Here is a 12,991-nt window from a genome sequence, read left to right as displayed (position 1 = left end):
TCTGTCCGTCTCTTCAGCCCTTAAAGACTCAATCTGCGCGAGTCTTCTCTCAGCAGCAATGGCCACTGGCCTGAAAAGATCCTTAGGGAATCCTTGTCTTGAAGTCTGGTGGAGAGCATCCTTGTTTTAGGGAGGCTCGCCAATAGAATGGGAACAGGTAGGGATTATTGTTCTTCAACCACCTCAGACTTGGAGAGGTCACTGGAAGTTTGTAACGACTTTGCAAGGAGGCCCTCCAGCGAGGGTCAACTGGGAGGAGGCCACTTCTCAGGCCTCAGGGAGGAAGAGTACCCTGACCTCTTCACTGGGATTCCAAGCTCCCACATGTACCCACCCACCTGTCCCCCAGGAAGACCTCACTTTGTCCTCATCTGCAAACTGGCAAGGGGGAACTTTCAGAGGGAAACCCTGAATGAGGGCAAGTTCTGAGGATGCAGCCAGAAAGATCATCTGTGTTAGCATAATTGCCAATGTTGAGAGTTCTCCCTCGAGTGACTGGAAAAGCCTGCCCTTTGGGTATTGTCCTCTTCTACAACAGAGACACATACGTGTGATCCAAGCTATGCTGAAACTGTTGGGAACATCGTACTCGGCCCATTTCCAAGTATGCTTCACTTCATTCCTGGCCACGCTCACCCAGGTCAATCCTAAAGTATCCTTTGGGTTCCCCCTGCTGGCCAGATGCCAACCACAACTTCCTACCCTCTCCCACTGCACACCAGACACACCTACAACAGCCCAAAGTTGCGTTCTCGCTCAATTCTTGTCTCCCTGCCCAGCCTTACTCTCTTGGATAGCTCAAAAGCAAGGGTTAAAGATGGAGGGAGCCAGAGAGGCAGCCAGGTCCCTACAACCTCTCTTTGGGAGTCACAAACCTTTCCAGGACTTGCCTTGCACCTGGGTCTGGGCAGGACGCACACACATCCCATGCAGCAGCTGCAGCCCCTCTCGGCAGCTGCTGCACTCGTCGTAGCCAAGGCCAGTGCAGGTTTTGCAGGCTCGGTGGCAGGGCTCACATTCCCCCATGTCTTGGTCACCGTAGAAGCCAGGAACACATTCCCTCACGCAGCTGCCACCTACGTAGGAACACAGGGAGGAAGCATGAAGGCAGAACTCTGGCTGCCTTAGCTTGATGCTCTATGCAAAGCCAAGTTCCGAAGAGGTTAAGGGAGTCTTAGGAACATTTGTGTTTGCATTTGTTTTTAAGGAAATCAACATGGCTTTAGTGTATTTCAATCAAGGAATGGGTTTTAACAAATCCAGCACTTGAAGTTCTCTTTCCATCGAAAATTTAAATTGGCTCCCCTTTAAGGCATTGGATTTATAGCCTTTATACCTATGTCCTATATACTTTTATTTCCTGGAGGCCTTGAAAAGCCACAAACACAATGAGTCTCTATAGAGAATCACCGAAAACTATCTCAGGCTTTCTGCCTCATTCTGTTTTCCCACAAACATTGAAAAGCACTGAGCCATGAGTTCTTCAATTGGACTATGCTTGCAGTATATTTCTTTTCCAATCGGTCATTTCCATCAATGTCAATGAGTTGACTGAAATTTAAGGCAAGGGGTCTTATTCAACTCTCACAGGGCACAGGAATATGTAACATGGATTATATCTCAAACCAAGGGGCATGGTTCTGAATGGTCCTGATGACTTCAATTGCAATCCATTTATCTTCATGTCCTCTCCCCTCACTCTCCCCACTGCCCCACCCAACACCTTCTTGTTCCCAGTAGCTTAGAGATACTTTAGGTTAGTTAGTGAACTATGAACTAGGCTTCAGGAATATAAGCAGAAGGAAGTGGCCATGGCTAATGTTTCTTTTTAAACTATATTAGCAATCCTCCTTGGAGCAGAGGCCCCAGCTGGGGAAGACCCTGAAGCCAATCATGGGAGCACTCCCATTGCACTGACGGGAGCTCTAGAGCCTCCTCTCCCTGAATGCAAAGCCATCTGCTAGCTCACCGAAGAGAAAGAAGCCCTCCTCACACCAGTAGCACGCACGCTGGTCACAGCTGCCACAGTGCGTGTCGCATGCTTTGCATCCTGATTCTTCTCTGTAGGTCTTCTCAGGACAGGTTTTATAACAACGGTGCTCAAACCTAGGGGAAAGGACAGATCTTCATCCGTGAGCTGCATTGATGTACTGCTCCTAACCACTATAATTTAACCTCTTCATACATGTTGATGCAATATTTTTAAAACTTTGTATTTATTATCATATGAGAGAGAGAGAGAAAGAGAGAGATTTTTTCCATCTACTGATTCACTCCTCAAATGCCTGTAACTGCCTAGACCGGGCCAGGTTGAAGCTGGGAGCCGGGAACTTCAAGTCTACCACACAGGCGGCAGGGGCCCAAGTACTTGAGCCATCGTCTGTTGCATCCCAGGAGACACACTAGCAGGAAGCTGGCACTGGAAGCAGAACCAGCCTGAGAACCCAGACACTCCGATATGGAACGAAGGTGTGCCAAGCAGCCTCTTAGCCACTGTGCCAACTATCTGTTCCCCACTTTCTTTTTCTTTTCTTTTTTTTTTCTTTTTAATAAGAGAGAGGAGAGGGAGCACTCCCATCCCCGCTTCACTCCCCAGATGCCTGAACAGTCAGGGCTATGCTGGAACCCAAACCGGGAAACAGGAGCTCAATCCAGGTCTCCCATGTGGGTGACAGGAACCCAAATACTTGAGCCATTCTCTGCTGCCTCCTACGGTTTGTATTAGCAGAAAGTTGAGATCAGGAGCTGGATCTGGCTACGAAGCCCAGGCACTCTAACATGAGATGCAGGCGTCTTAGCTGGCCTCTTATCTCCCCTGCCCGAAGGCCTGCCCCGGTGCATTTGTTTTTTTTTTTAATCAAGAGTAGATAATTGGATTTTTTAAAAGATTTATTTATTTGAAAGGCAAAGTTACAGAGAGGCAGAGGCAGAGAGAGAGAGAGAAAGAGAGAGAGAGAAAGTCGTCCATCTGCTGGTTCACTCCACAGATGGCTACAATGGCCAGAGCTGTGCCAATCTGAAGCCAGCAGCCAGGAGCCAGGAGCTTCTTCTAGTTCTCCCACGTGGGTGCAGGAGCCTAAGGACTTGGGCCATCCTCTGCTGCTTTCCCAGTCCATTGCAGAGAGCTGGATTCAAAGTGGAACAGCTGGGACTTGAACCGGTGGCCATATGGAATGCAGGCACTGCAGGCGGTGGCCCCACCTGCTATGCCACAGTGCCAGCCCAATAATTGGATTTCAAAAGAAGAAACTTGCTTTTGGTCATTTGTGCACCCCCAAACTGAGTCAGTAACTCTCTTCCTTCAGAACCTCTGAGGATCCTTTATCAGAAAAGCTGGGAGGTGGGGCTGGCACTGTGACGTAGCCGGTAAAGCCGCTGCCTGCAGTGCCAGCATCCCATATGGGCGCTGGTTCTAGTCCCAGCTGCTCCTCTTCTGATCCGGCTCTCTGCTATGGCCTAGGAAAGCAGTAGAAGATGGCCCCAGTTCTTGGACCCCTGCACCCTTCGTGGGAGACCCACAAGAAGCTCCTGGCTCCTAGCTTCGGATCGTCACAGCTCTGATCATTGAAGTCAAGTGGGGAGTGAACCATCAGTTGGAAGACCTCTCTCTCTCTCTCTCTGTCTCTCTCTCTCTGCCTCTCTTTCTCTCTGTGTAACTCTGCCTTCAAATAAATAAATAAATCTGAGGAAAAAAAAAAACAAAAAACAAAAAGCAAAGCTGGGAGGGGTCTAGAGAGAAGGAAAGGAGTCCTGAGATATTTATGTAGTCCTGACTTGTGTTAAGCATGAGCTGGATTAAGTGTTTGCAGATCCCATATGGCACATATTATCTTTAATTTCCAGATAAGGGAACTGGAGTTCAATATTCAGTGATCAAAATCACAGAGCTAGTTGGAGAGATGGGGCTGGGACTGTAACCAACATCTGTTTGAACAGATAGCTTATGTGATTTGCTGCACGGCAGCTGACACTTAGAGAGCTTGAAACAGCTCAGTGTTGAGTTCAAGTGGCTTACCAAGAGGTCTGTGACTAGATTATTAGCTGTAAAAGCAAAGTACCTCAGCTTTTATGAAGACAGCCTTTACGTATATTAAACATTATCCTCACTATGCAGTAAAATTATGTAATCTAGACTCCACTGAACTGTGGACTCATCCAAAGGGGGAGTGGAATGAAACTGACCCTTAACCTTTGATGAATTTCAAGGTGCCAGAGAGGTATCAGTGGAAATATCTGCATTTCTTCCTTAATAACGTCTACTATCCACCATTTCATTAGCTATATTCAAAGTTATTACACATTCTGAAAGTTTAGAAATGCATTTTTTTTAAAGATTTGTTTTTATTTATTTGAAAGTCAGAGTTACACAGAGAGAGGAGAGGCAGAGAGAGAGAGACAGAGAGAGAGGTCTTCCATCCGTTGGTTCATTCCCCAGATGGCTGCAACTGCCGGAGCTGCGCCGATGCGAAACCAGGAGCTAAGCGCTTCCTCCTGGTCTCCCACACAGGTGCAGGAGCTCAAGGACTTGGGCCATCTTCTACTGCTTCCCCAGGCCACAGCAGAGAGCTGGATCAGAAGAGGAGCAGCTGGGACTAGAATCAGAGCCCATATGAGATGCCAGCGCTTCAGGCCAGGGCTTTAACCCACTGTGCCACAGTGCCAGCCTATGTTTCTTTTTTAATGTTTTTTTTTTCTGTTAACTTAAAAAAATTTAATGTTTATTTCTTTATGTTCATCTACTTGGGAGGAAGAGCAAGAGAAAGAGAGAGAGAGAGAGAAAGAGAGAGAGATAGAAATCTTCTGACTGCTGGTTTATTCTCCAAATGCCTGCAACAGCCAGGGTTGGGCCAGGCTGAAGCCAGGAGCCCAAACTCCATCCAGGTCTCCCACATGGGTGGCAGGGACCCATGTACTAAAGCCATAACCTCCAAGGATGCATCAGCAGGAAGTTGGATTGGATGTGGAGTAGCCAGAACTTGAACTGGCACTGTGATGTGGGAGGCAGGAGTCCCAGGTGGTGGCCTAACCTGCTGCACCACAATACCAGCCCTCTAATGCATATTTCTTGAAACAAATGTCTCATAATTGTGAGACTGGAGATTGGTCTTTCAGTGCACTTGTTTCTCAGAGGGTTTTTATGAAGCAGAGGCAGAGAGAGAGAGAGGTCTTCCATATGCTGGTTCACTCTCCAGTCGGCCACAACGGCAGGAGCTGCACTGATCTGAAGCCAGGAGCCCAGGAGTTTCTTCTGGGTCTCCCATGTGGGTGCAAAGGCCCAAGGACTTGGGCCATCTTCCACTTCCCTCCAAGGCCATAGTAGAGAGCTGGATCAGAAGTAGAGCAGCTGGACCTGAACAGGCGCTCACATGGGATGCCAGCACCTCAGGCGGCGGCTTCATTCGCTATGTCACAGCGCCGGCCCCCCTTCACTTCCCTTCTTTTCTCAGTTTTCTTTCTCCCATAAGCAACAATGTGCACTGGAAGGGAGACTAGAATGGGAAGGGAGGTAGTGTTGAAACATGCCATCATTGATTTTGTTGAGTTTTACTGGCAAGCATTAGGGATGATGGTTATCTATGTTTCAATTAACCTTGTGGTCTGTGTCCCTTGTGACCCAGGGGGTAGCCCCTGACTGCACCCTGGAGCATCTGACTCTGGGTAAGGACAAGGTTTCATGCAGACATTTGGAAGCAGCTTGCTCGAGGTTGGGTGTATTATTAAGGTCTGTCCGTAAACAGCAGGGTCTGAATCTTGGTAACCCATGGCAAGATTCCTAGACACCAGTGTCAGACTGGACAACTTCCAGGGTCAAGAAAGAGAAGGCCTCCTTTCGAGGCAAGAAAACAGCTGGGCTCTTATTGCTAAATCCAAGAAGTGTTCATTAATAGCCTGACGGGACAGAGTTGCTTCAGGCTGTAAGGCCTCTTTGCTCTAATCACTGGATTTAGGATTAAATCAGTAATGCTTGAAATGACAGAAAAGCTAGTGCCACAAAAAATAAGGGCCAGACTTACATGTAATAACCGGTAGCACATGATATACAGGTTCCTGGATCATCTGGAAAAAAATGACAACAATGAAAAATAGCAATCACCGGGAGTTGGTCACTCAGAAAAATGGACTTTGGAAAAGTTGTGACTTGAGAAGAATAATCATCTGGGATCGTTTCAAGAAACGTACTGTCCAGAAATGACATTTGAACAGACTGCACCATTTCTTAATTGGTAACAAAATGTACACTGTGATTTATCAGAGGTAGTAAAATAAGAGTTCTCATAAATACTTGGCTCTAAGCTTCGGGAGGAATAAGCCCAGCTACTGGGTCTTCAAATTACAGATCAACAACCACCCACGTCAGGAGCCTCCTGGTTCTCCTAATGTGGTCACATTGAGCATTTCCACACGGAGACATCTGCAAGGAGCTACACGCTTCTGACCCTAACGGCAGGTTTTCCATGGGTTTCCCCCAAGGTCTGTGAATGGGAAGGAGTGTTCTATTGGAGGTGCCTTTGAAATGTGGACAATCATTTTTTACAATACATGTACCTACCTCATGCTCTCCACTTCACAATCCTCTTAAAGCAACTGTGCTGTTCTCATTAAGTATAATGATTCCAAGTGTCCCTATTGGCTCAGAGAAGCGTACTTTTCTACAGCTTTCAGGGAACTTCAGGAGAGAGACTCACCATCTCAGCCCAATTCCTCCCTCCTAACAATCCCTGGCAGATGCAGCCTTCAGATCTAACAATTAGTGGAATCCTCTGACTTCCGGTCCGCAGTGCTTCCAAGAAACAGTTATCTGGGACAGAGTCTTCCTATGACCTGACCTACACTCCAGGTCTGCTCTTTTCATTTTAATAACAGGTGAAAAACAAACTTCTTTTGAAAGCCTTTGTCTTGGTACATGAGATTTTATATCACCTTTAACTCTATTTAAGTTAAATGAAAGTATGTCCTTTGAATCCTTTGAATTTTGCATGTAATCTTCATTTTTTTAAAAGGAATATTTATGTCTTTTATTTGAAAGGCAGAATTAGAGAGAGAGAGGAAGAGACAGAGAGAGAGAAAGAGAGAGAGAGAGAGAGAGAGATTCCATCCACTCATTCACTCTCCAAACAGTTGCAATGGCTGGAGTTGAGCCAGATTGGAGCCAGGAGCTTATTCTGGGTCTCCCACATGGATGTAAGGGCCCACTGTTTCTTCTGTTTTCCCAGGTGCATTAGCAGGGAGCTGAATCAGAAGTAGAGCAGCCAGGGCTCGAACTAGTGCCCATATATGATGCACTGACCACATATAACATTCATTTCTAACAGGAATTGGGCTCTATTTTGATCTATTTTGATTTTCTCAAAGGCTGCTTCCTGAAGTGGGGGGTTTAGACAGCCACACCCAAGCTTTTGATCACTCGTTCATCTTGGATCCTACTAGGGATGTTGCAAGGTGACATTATTATGTGTCAGACATAACACAACAAATGCATTGCCCAAAAATAACAGAGGAAACATTTATACAAGAGGCTTTGTGAATTAAGCAGGGATCCTCAGAATGTTCTAGAAATAGCTTCATGATGTAGAAGGGACACTGGCTACTTATTTCTAGTTTGAAGTCTTAACCCAGGCTTACCTGTCTTTTGAATTTGCATAAACACCACTCCTTTCTGGATCCTGGCTTCTGTAGGTATAAAATGAGCTGGTTGGACAATATGGTTGTTTCAAACTCCTCAAAAGTCAAAGATTCTGAAATTGAGTCCAGCAGGAGTTGGCTAATTATGGCCCAACTCCAAGCTGACTCCAGCCTTGCCTATTCATTTATGCCTTGTGAATGAATGCTTTGATGCTGTAGCATCAGAGTTGAGTACTTGCAACAAAGCCTGAAAAAATCTACTGCTTGCAGGCTTATAGAGTGACTACAGCACTAGCAACTTGTGACTTTGTCATGCTCAGCTTTGTAAGGGGACACAAGTGTACATACAAGTACCTGAGCAACTGGTCCCAGAATTCCTTTTGGAGAGAGAATCATTTATATTTAGGAAAACACCATGTTAAGCCACTTGGAGTAGAAATTTAATTGGAATAATTGGATGAGAGTCAAGAAAACTAAGGAGGCAGAAGGGCCCTATCACAGAAGGCCATGATTTCCTCATGGGAGGGAAGTACTTTTTAATGTCTGAGTTAACAAGGCTTGGAATAAGACAACTAAAACAGGCCAGTGAGAAGAACCCCAAACCAGGCTAATGAATGGAACAAGGAATCTAAAGCTGGATGTACTTATGAGGAAGAAAAGCTCTCTACTGCTCTTAGAAATCTTGGGGAGGGCATGGGTTGAAGACCTGAATTCATTTTAAGGGGGTGCAGAGGCCACAGTGAATCTCCAGGTTCCACAAAGCTCATTCACTTCCCACTGTGAGACTATTCTTGCATCTATATTCCTTTCATTTCTACTCCTAAATAACTTTCTGCTCTTCGCCTTGCATTTAGGCAGCTCACTTTTTTCTGCCTGTCCCTGGTGAACATATTTGACTCTGACAGTTTTGCTAATTTGGCAAGGGTTAGGGAAATTCTAATCCTGTTCTCTAATGTTCTGGTCATCTCTCCCATCTAGGAACTTAATGAGATTGCTCTCTGCTCCTTTAAGCAGGTCACTGATGGAAATGTTAAACAGAACCAAGCCTCAGAAATGTGCATACCAACATAATCTTGAGTTCAGGGACTTTTCCAGCCCAGTTGCACAGTGAATTTGGTACCTTTACAACTGTTTGCATAAATGAATATTGCATGGAACAGGAACTGTGCCTTATAACAGCTTATGAATGCCCATTAGTTTTTCTCATTATTATCAGTTGTCCCAAAGAGTGAGAATTCTTTAAAAAGACTTTTCCACCCCAGAAGATCCACACATCAGACATAAGCTAAATGGATTTAGCTTGACCACTGAGAGGCAGCTGTTCTGGGATTAAGGAAGGAGGTAAAAATCCCAAACATAGAGGTTGACTCCAAGTCAACTTGGCATTCAGATGGTAAGGAGTGGTGGCCTAGGGAGAAGGATGAATTTTCCTGGCTTTTGATGTGTGTGTGTGTGTGTGTAGGTGAGGATGGAGAGGGAATCTAAACAAGCTGGATTTGTTAACTGTCTTGTAAGGTGTTATCCAAGTAGGATGTTTAAATAGCTCTGGTTACTTGATCTTGTCAAACTTTTGAGGTGAGAGAACATATTTTCCACAAAGATGGGACACTTTCAGTTGGGATTCAGAGAGAGCCTCAGACATTTGGAAAAAAGCCCTTCAGAAACAAAGGTTGATTTTCAGCTGCTCATATTCTGGCTGAAGAGAACAGGCGTGCACATTCCTCGTCGTAATGAGGGTGCAGTCTTCCTTTCATGAAAAAGCTTCCTTTCACTGTCTTGTTTTTGTGGGGTGGAGTGGGCAAGGCTACAAAGTCCACGCTGCTGAGAGATTTTCATGATCACCTCTGTCTTCTTCTCACTGTGTCTTTGAGGGCCACCTGTACTGGAATTCATCCGGAAATCACAGTGATGCCAATGCTAACCACCTTCTCTGGTCAGCTGACAGTCTCTGCTATTTTTTGTATTCTCAGTAAGACCTACAGATTTTTCCATTGGACATGGATGAATTAGGGCCATGGTAGTAGTAATGTACATCTTACCTACAGAATCTATTGGAAAATAGATATTTTAAACCTGATATGGAACTAAACAATTTCAAATATTCAGAAAAGAATGTTATTTCTTTTTTTTTTATTAAACTTTTATTTCTTGTTTCTATAAACTTTGTGCCCCCTAATTCAGAATTCACACTAACATGCCTCTAATTTGTTTTTTTTTTTTTCCTAATTTTATTTTGCTTCTTGCAGGTTGATTCTCATTGAGGGGAGACAGAAAAAACTGAATCTTAAGGATAGCCCTTCAACATAGAATATTCATCTATGCATGCCAGAATTAACATAGATTAGATATTTAATCCAGGGAGAATTGACTGCAAAACTATGGGGGAAAGTTGATTCTAGGGTGCTCCAATCCTACCTTAGGCTATTTCCTTCAAGCTTCTAGGAGTAGCATCCATACCCCCATGCTAGCAAGACCATGTTCTGTTACTCCATTGAAACTTGTCTGTCTTGTGTCTCATTGTTGCAAGTCCCTGCTCACTAGATTACTGGCTAAGATGATAGACTCATGACTCATGGACACGTTCAGTATGAGCCCCTGAGAGAATCCTAGGCTCTCTCCTCTCAGTTTCTTCTCAGGTGCTCCAGACTCCCTAAGTTCTTTCTTCCTTGACTCTGCTAGATCCTATCTGTAGATGTTCCACAGCACATTGCCCAGTTCTTATATTCCAGCATACCCTGGATGCTTGCTTTTTTTTTTTTTTTGACAGGCAGACTGGACAGTGAGAGAGAGAAAGGTCTTCCTTTGCTGCTGGTTCACCCTCCAATGGCCGCAGTGGCCAGCGCGCTGTGGCCGGCCGGCGATGCTTGCTTTTCCAGATGATCTCAACCTTTTGGTTCAGTCACTTTTCCTAGGCCAGTCTTCTGCATCCTAGCCTCTCCAAAATTTGGGGTTCTCTTTACCTTCCCAGGATTTGTCTTGATGAATGTGTCCATGCTTAGGCCAAGTGTTAGGTCAAAGTCATGTACCATTCATACTTCATAGATTTCTAAACAATCATTCTCTAAGTTATCAGTAATAGAAAAGCAATAATATCTATATTTTTAAATGGATCTTTCCATTAGCTTAAGAAATTTAGCATGAATCTACAATGCACATATGTGCACATAAATTATTTACTATTTGTTATGTAGAAGTGCGTGAGTACTTAAAATATACTGAAAAGATGTGCTAAAGTAGAAAATTAAAGAATATAACATAGAGTACATGTGAAAATGGCTCTGTTTTTGTCTGTTGCCCAGTGGATCATCTTGCACATCTCCCTTTGGAGACCAGTGACTCAGACCACACCTAATGGAATGCCCTAGGGGAACTAATGAACTCACAGTTAACCTTGCAAAAGCAGATTTTACATGTGGTTTTTTAAGGTCATAACTAGAAGCAGTGGTTCCTGATGAGGTCATTCATCTGCATGTATGGATCTTCCACACTTGGCTTCCAGTCATTCATTAATTATACAGACTATTTGATCCTAATTAACTGTTCATCTAGCATTTTTGAGTTGACAGATAAGTAGAAAGCATAGATAGAAATGAAAGTGTTTGAATGAGATAATTAGATTCCATGTGTTATGCCTTTCTATCACTCTCTATAGCTTTAGTACATAAAATTGTCTCTCAGAACAAAGGTTTTATATAAAAATAACTAGCGACTGTGTCTCAACAAAAACAGCCTGAAACTTCATCATTTGGGAAAAATTTTTAAAGAATCATTAACATTTTGTTTCACAAGAACATTGAACCTCATGGGAACATTTCCATGAAAGGCTGTGTGGAAAAGGATGATAACCTATAGCTTTCTTTAGGGTGTATGTGTATCTGCATGTAACATGTCTGTGTTATCTGTGATATGGTATGACTTTATCAAAAATAGAAGGAAAATGCTAAAATGTTAACAGTAACCCCTGATCTTATGTATGTTTCTGTTTCCTTTACAAATGTGCAATATAGAATTAATTAGGAAAAATGTTATTTAGTAAAGAAATAAAATGCCCAGGCTCTGCATTGCAGGCATCATTGGGGCCACGTGTGTGAAAGTTGCACCTTCCCACAGATGGCTTTGAGGGAGCTTGTCATTTGGTTATGCTCCTTACTCCCCCCCCCCAACTTCTATATTCTCATCTTTCCATTCCTCTCTCTGCAATTCTTAATTCTACTTCACCAGGGAAGACTGGTGCTATTCTACAGGGTGAATATTCTACAGGGTGAAAGAAAATAAGGATGTGGTTAAAACAGGGACAGATGTTTGTACAATCTCCTTGGAAAAAACCCACTTTCAAAATGCATTGCTTTTCTGATAGGATTCTGCAAAGGAAGCAGATGAAGAAATGGGGTTATTCTTGGCTCTGCATCAGGCACACTAACAAGACTGAGGGGTTGTCCCTTGGGCCACAAATTCTGTAACAAGCCCCTTCCAAGCACCTGCAGCCTTACTGGAGAATCAGTAGAGGGTCCACCCCTACTGAGATGTGCCACTGCTGCCTTTGTGGGAACAGACAGCATCCAGAGCAGCCCATATGTGAATTGTTTTGAGAGATAATTAAGCAAATTGTCAACATTGGCTATCCTTGCAGAGTAAATATGTGCTCAGTTATTGGATGATGCCATACAATTTTGCAGGAAAGTCACTGACATTCTTCAGCCCACCCAAGTATATTGAATGGGGTAAGAGTTTTGTATGCCCAGAGAGTGCAACTAATTATAAGCTCCAAATAGCACTAAAAAGTAAAGTACATAATTCAAATGAGACTTGCCCTTAGAATTGCTTTAGAGAATTAACATTGAAATACAAAATGGATCCTCTGAGAGCTTTGCCAAGTAGAAGATTTTTCTGGAATGTTCAAGGGTGCTGGGATACAAAGTATTTGGTTGGGGACTGTTGATGATTTTCAATCATTTTGCCCTCATTGGTGGCCAAGGACAAGGAATAAATATTTGAATTGGCTGTATATGCAAGCAGTGCAGCTGACGATGGGGCACAACCCCCTGGAGAGACACAGTAGTAGAAAGGACCTGAATAAATAATCAAAACCATAGTCTGTAAATGTTAGCTAAAAAAAGGCTCAATCCTCCACTGGACGCTGGTCCGCTTCAAGTTTGGTGATGCCAACAATGGAATATCATAATAGGCAAGCTGTGGATTTCCATACTCCCCTAGGTCAACGAGCAGGTAGAAGTGTTGAATGAGTACATGCAACTCATTCCCACAAGGATCCCTCAACACAGTTGTACATTCATTCACATATGCATTTATTCTGAAGCTTACATTTTAGGGAAGACGATGCCATAGAAAAGAAACATTAGAGAATTAC

The 12,991-nt window shown here is 43.9% G+C and overlaps 1 protein-coding gene across 1 annotated transcript in view; it reads right to left on the bottom strand.

Annotated features, from left to right (window-relative positions):
- PCSK5 (proprotein convertase subtilisin/kexin type 5) overlaps positions 1 to 12,991 on the bottom strand; it is a 434,133-nt gene that overhangs the window by 36,542 nt on the left and 384,600 nt on the right. The window contains exons 25-27 of the mRNA XM_062208432.1: positions 6,015 to 6,057; positions 1,970 to 2,106; positions 876 to 1,076 (exon numbers count right to left, since the gene is read on the bottom strand). Of these exons, the coding sequence (XP_062064416.1) occupies positions 876 to 1,076; positions 1,970 to 2,106; positions 6,015 to 6,057 (381 nt within the window). The remainder of the gene's footprint in view (positions 1 to 875; positions 1,077 to 1,969; positions 2,107 to 6,014; positions 6,058 to 12,991) is intronic.

This window comes from Lepus europaeus, chromosome 12, assembly GCF_033115175.1.
Source record: "Lepus europaeus isolate LE1 chromosome 12, mLepTim1.pri, whole genome shotgun sequence".
Classification (NCBI taxonomy): Eukaryota; Metazoa; Chordata; class Mammalia; order Lagomorpha; family Leporidae; genus Lepus; species Lepus europaeus.
This window is presented reverse-complemented; position numbering and strand designations above follow the sequence as displayed.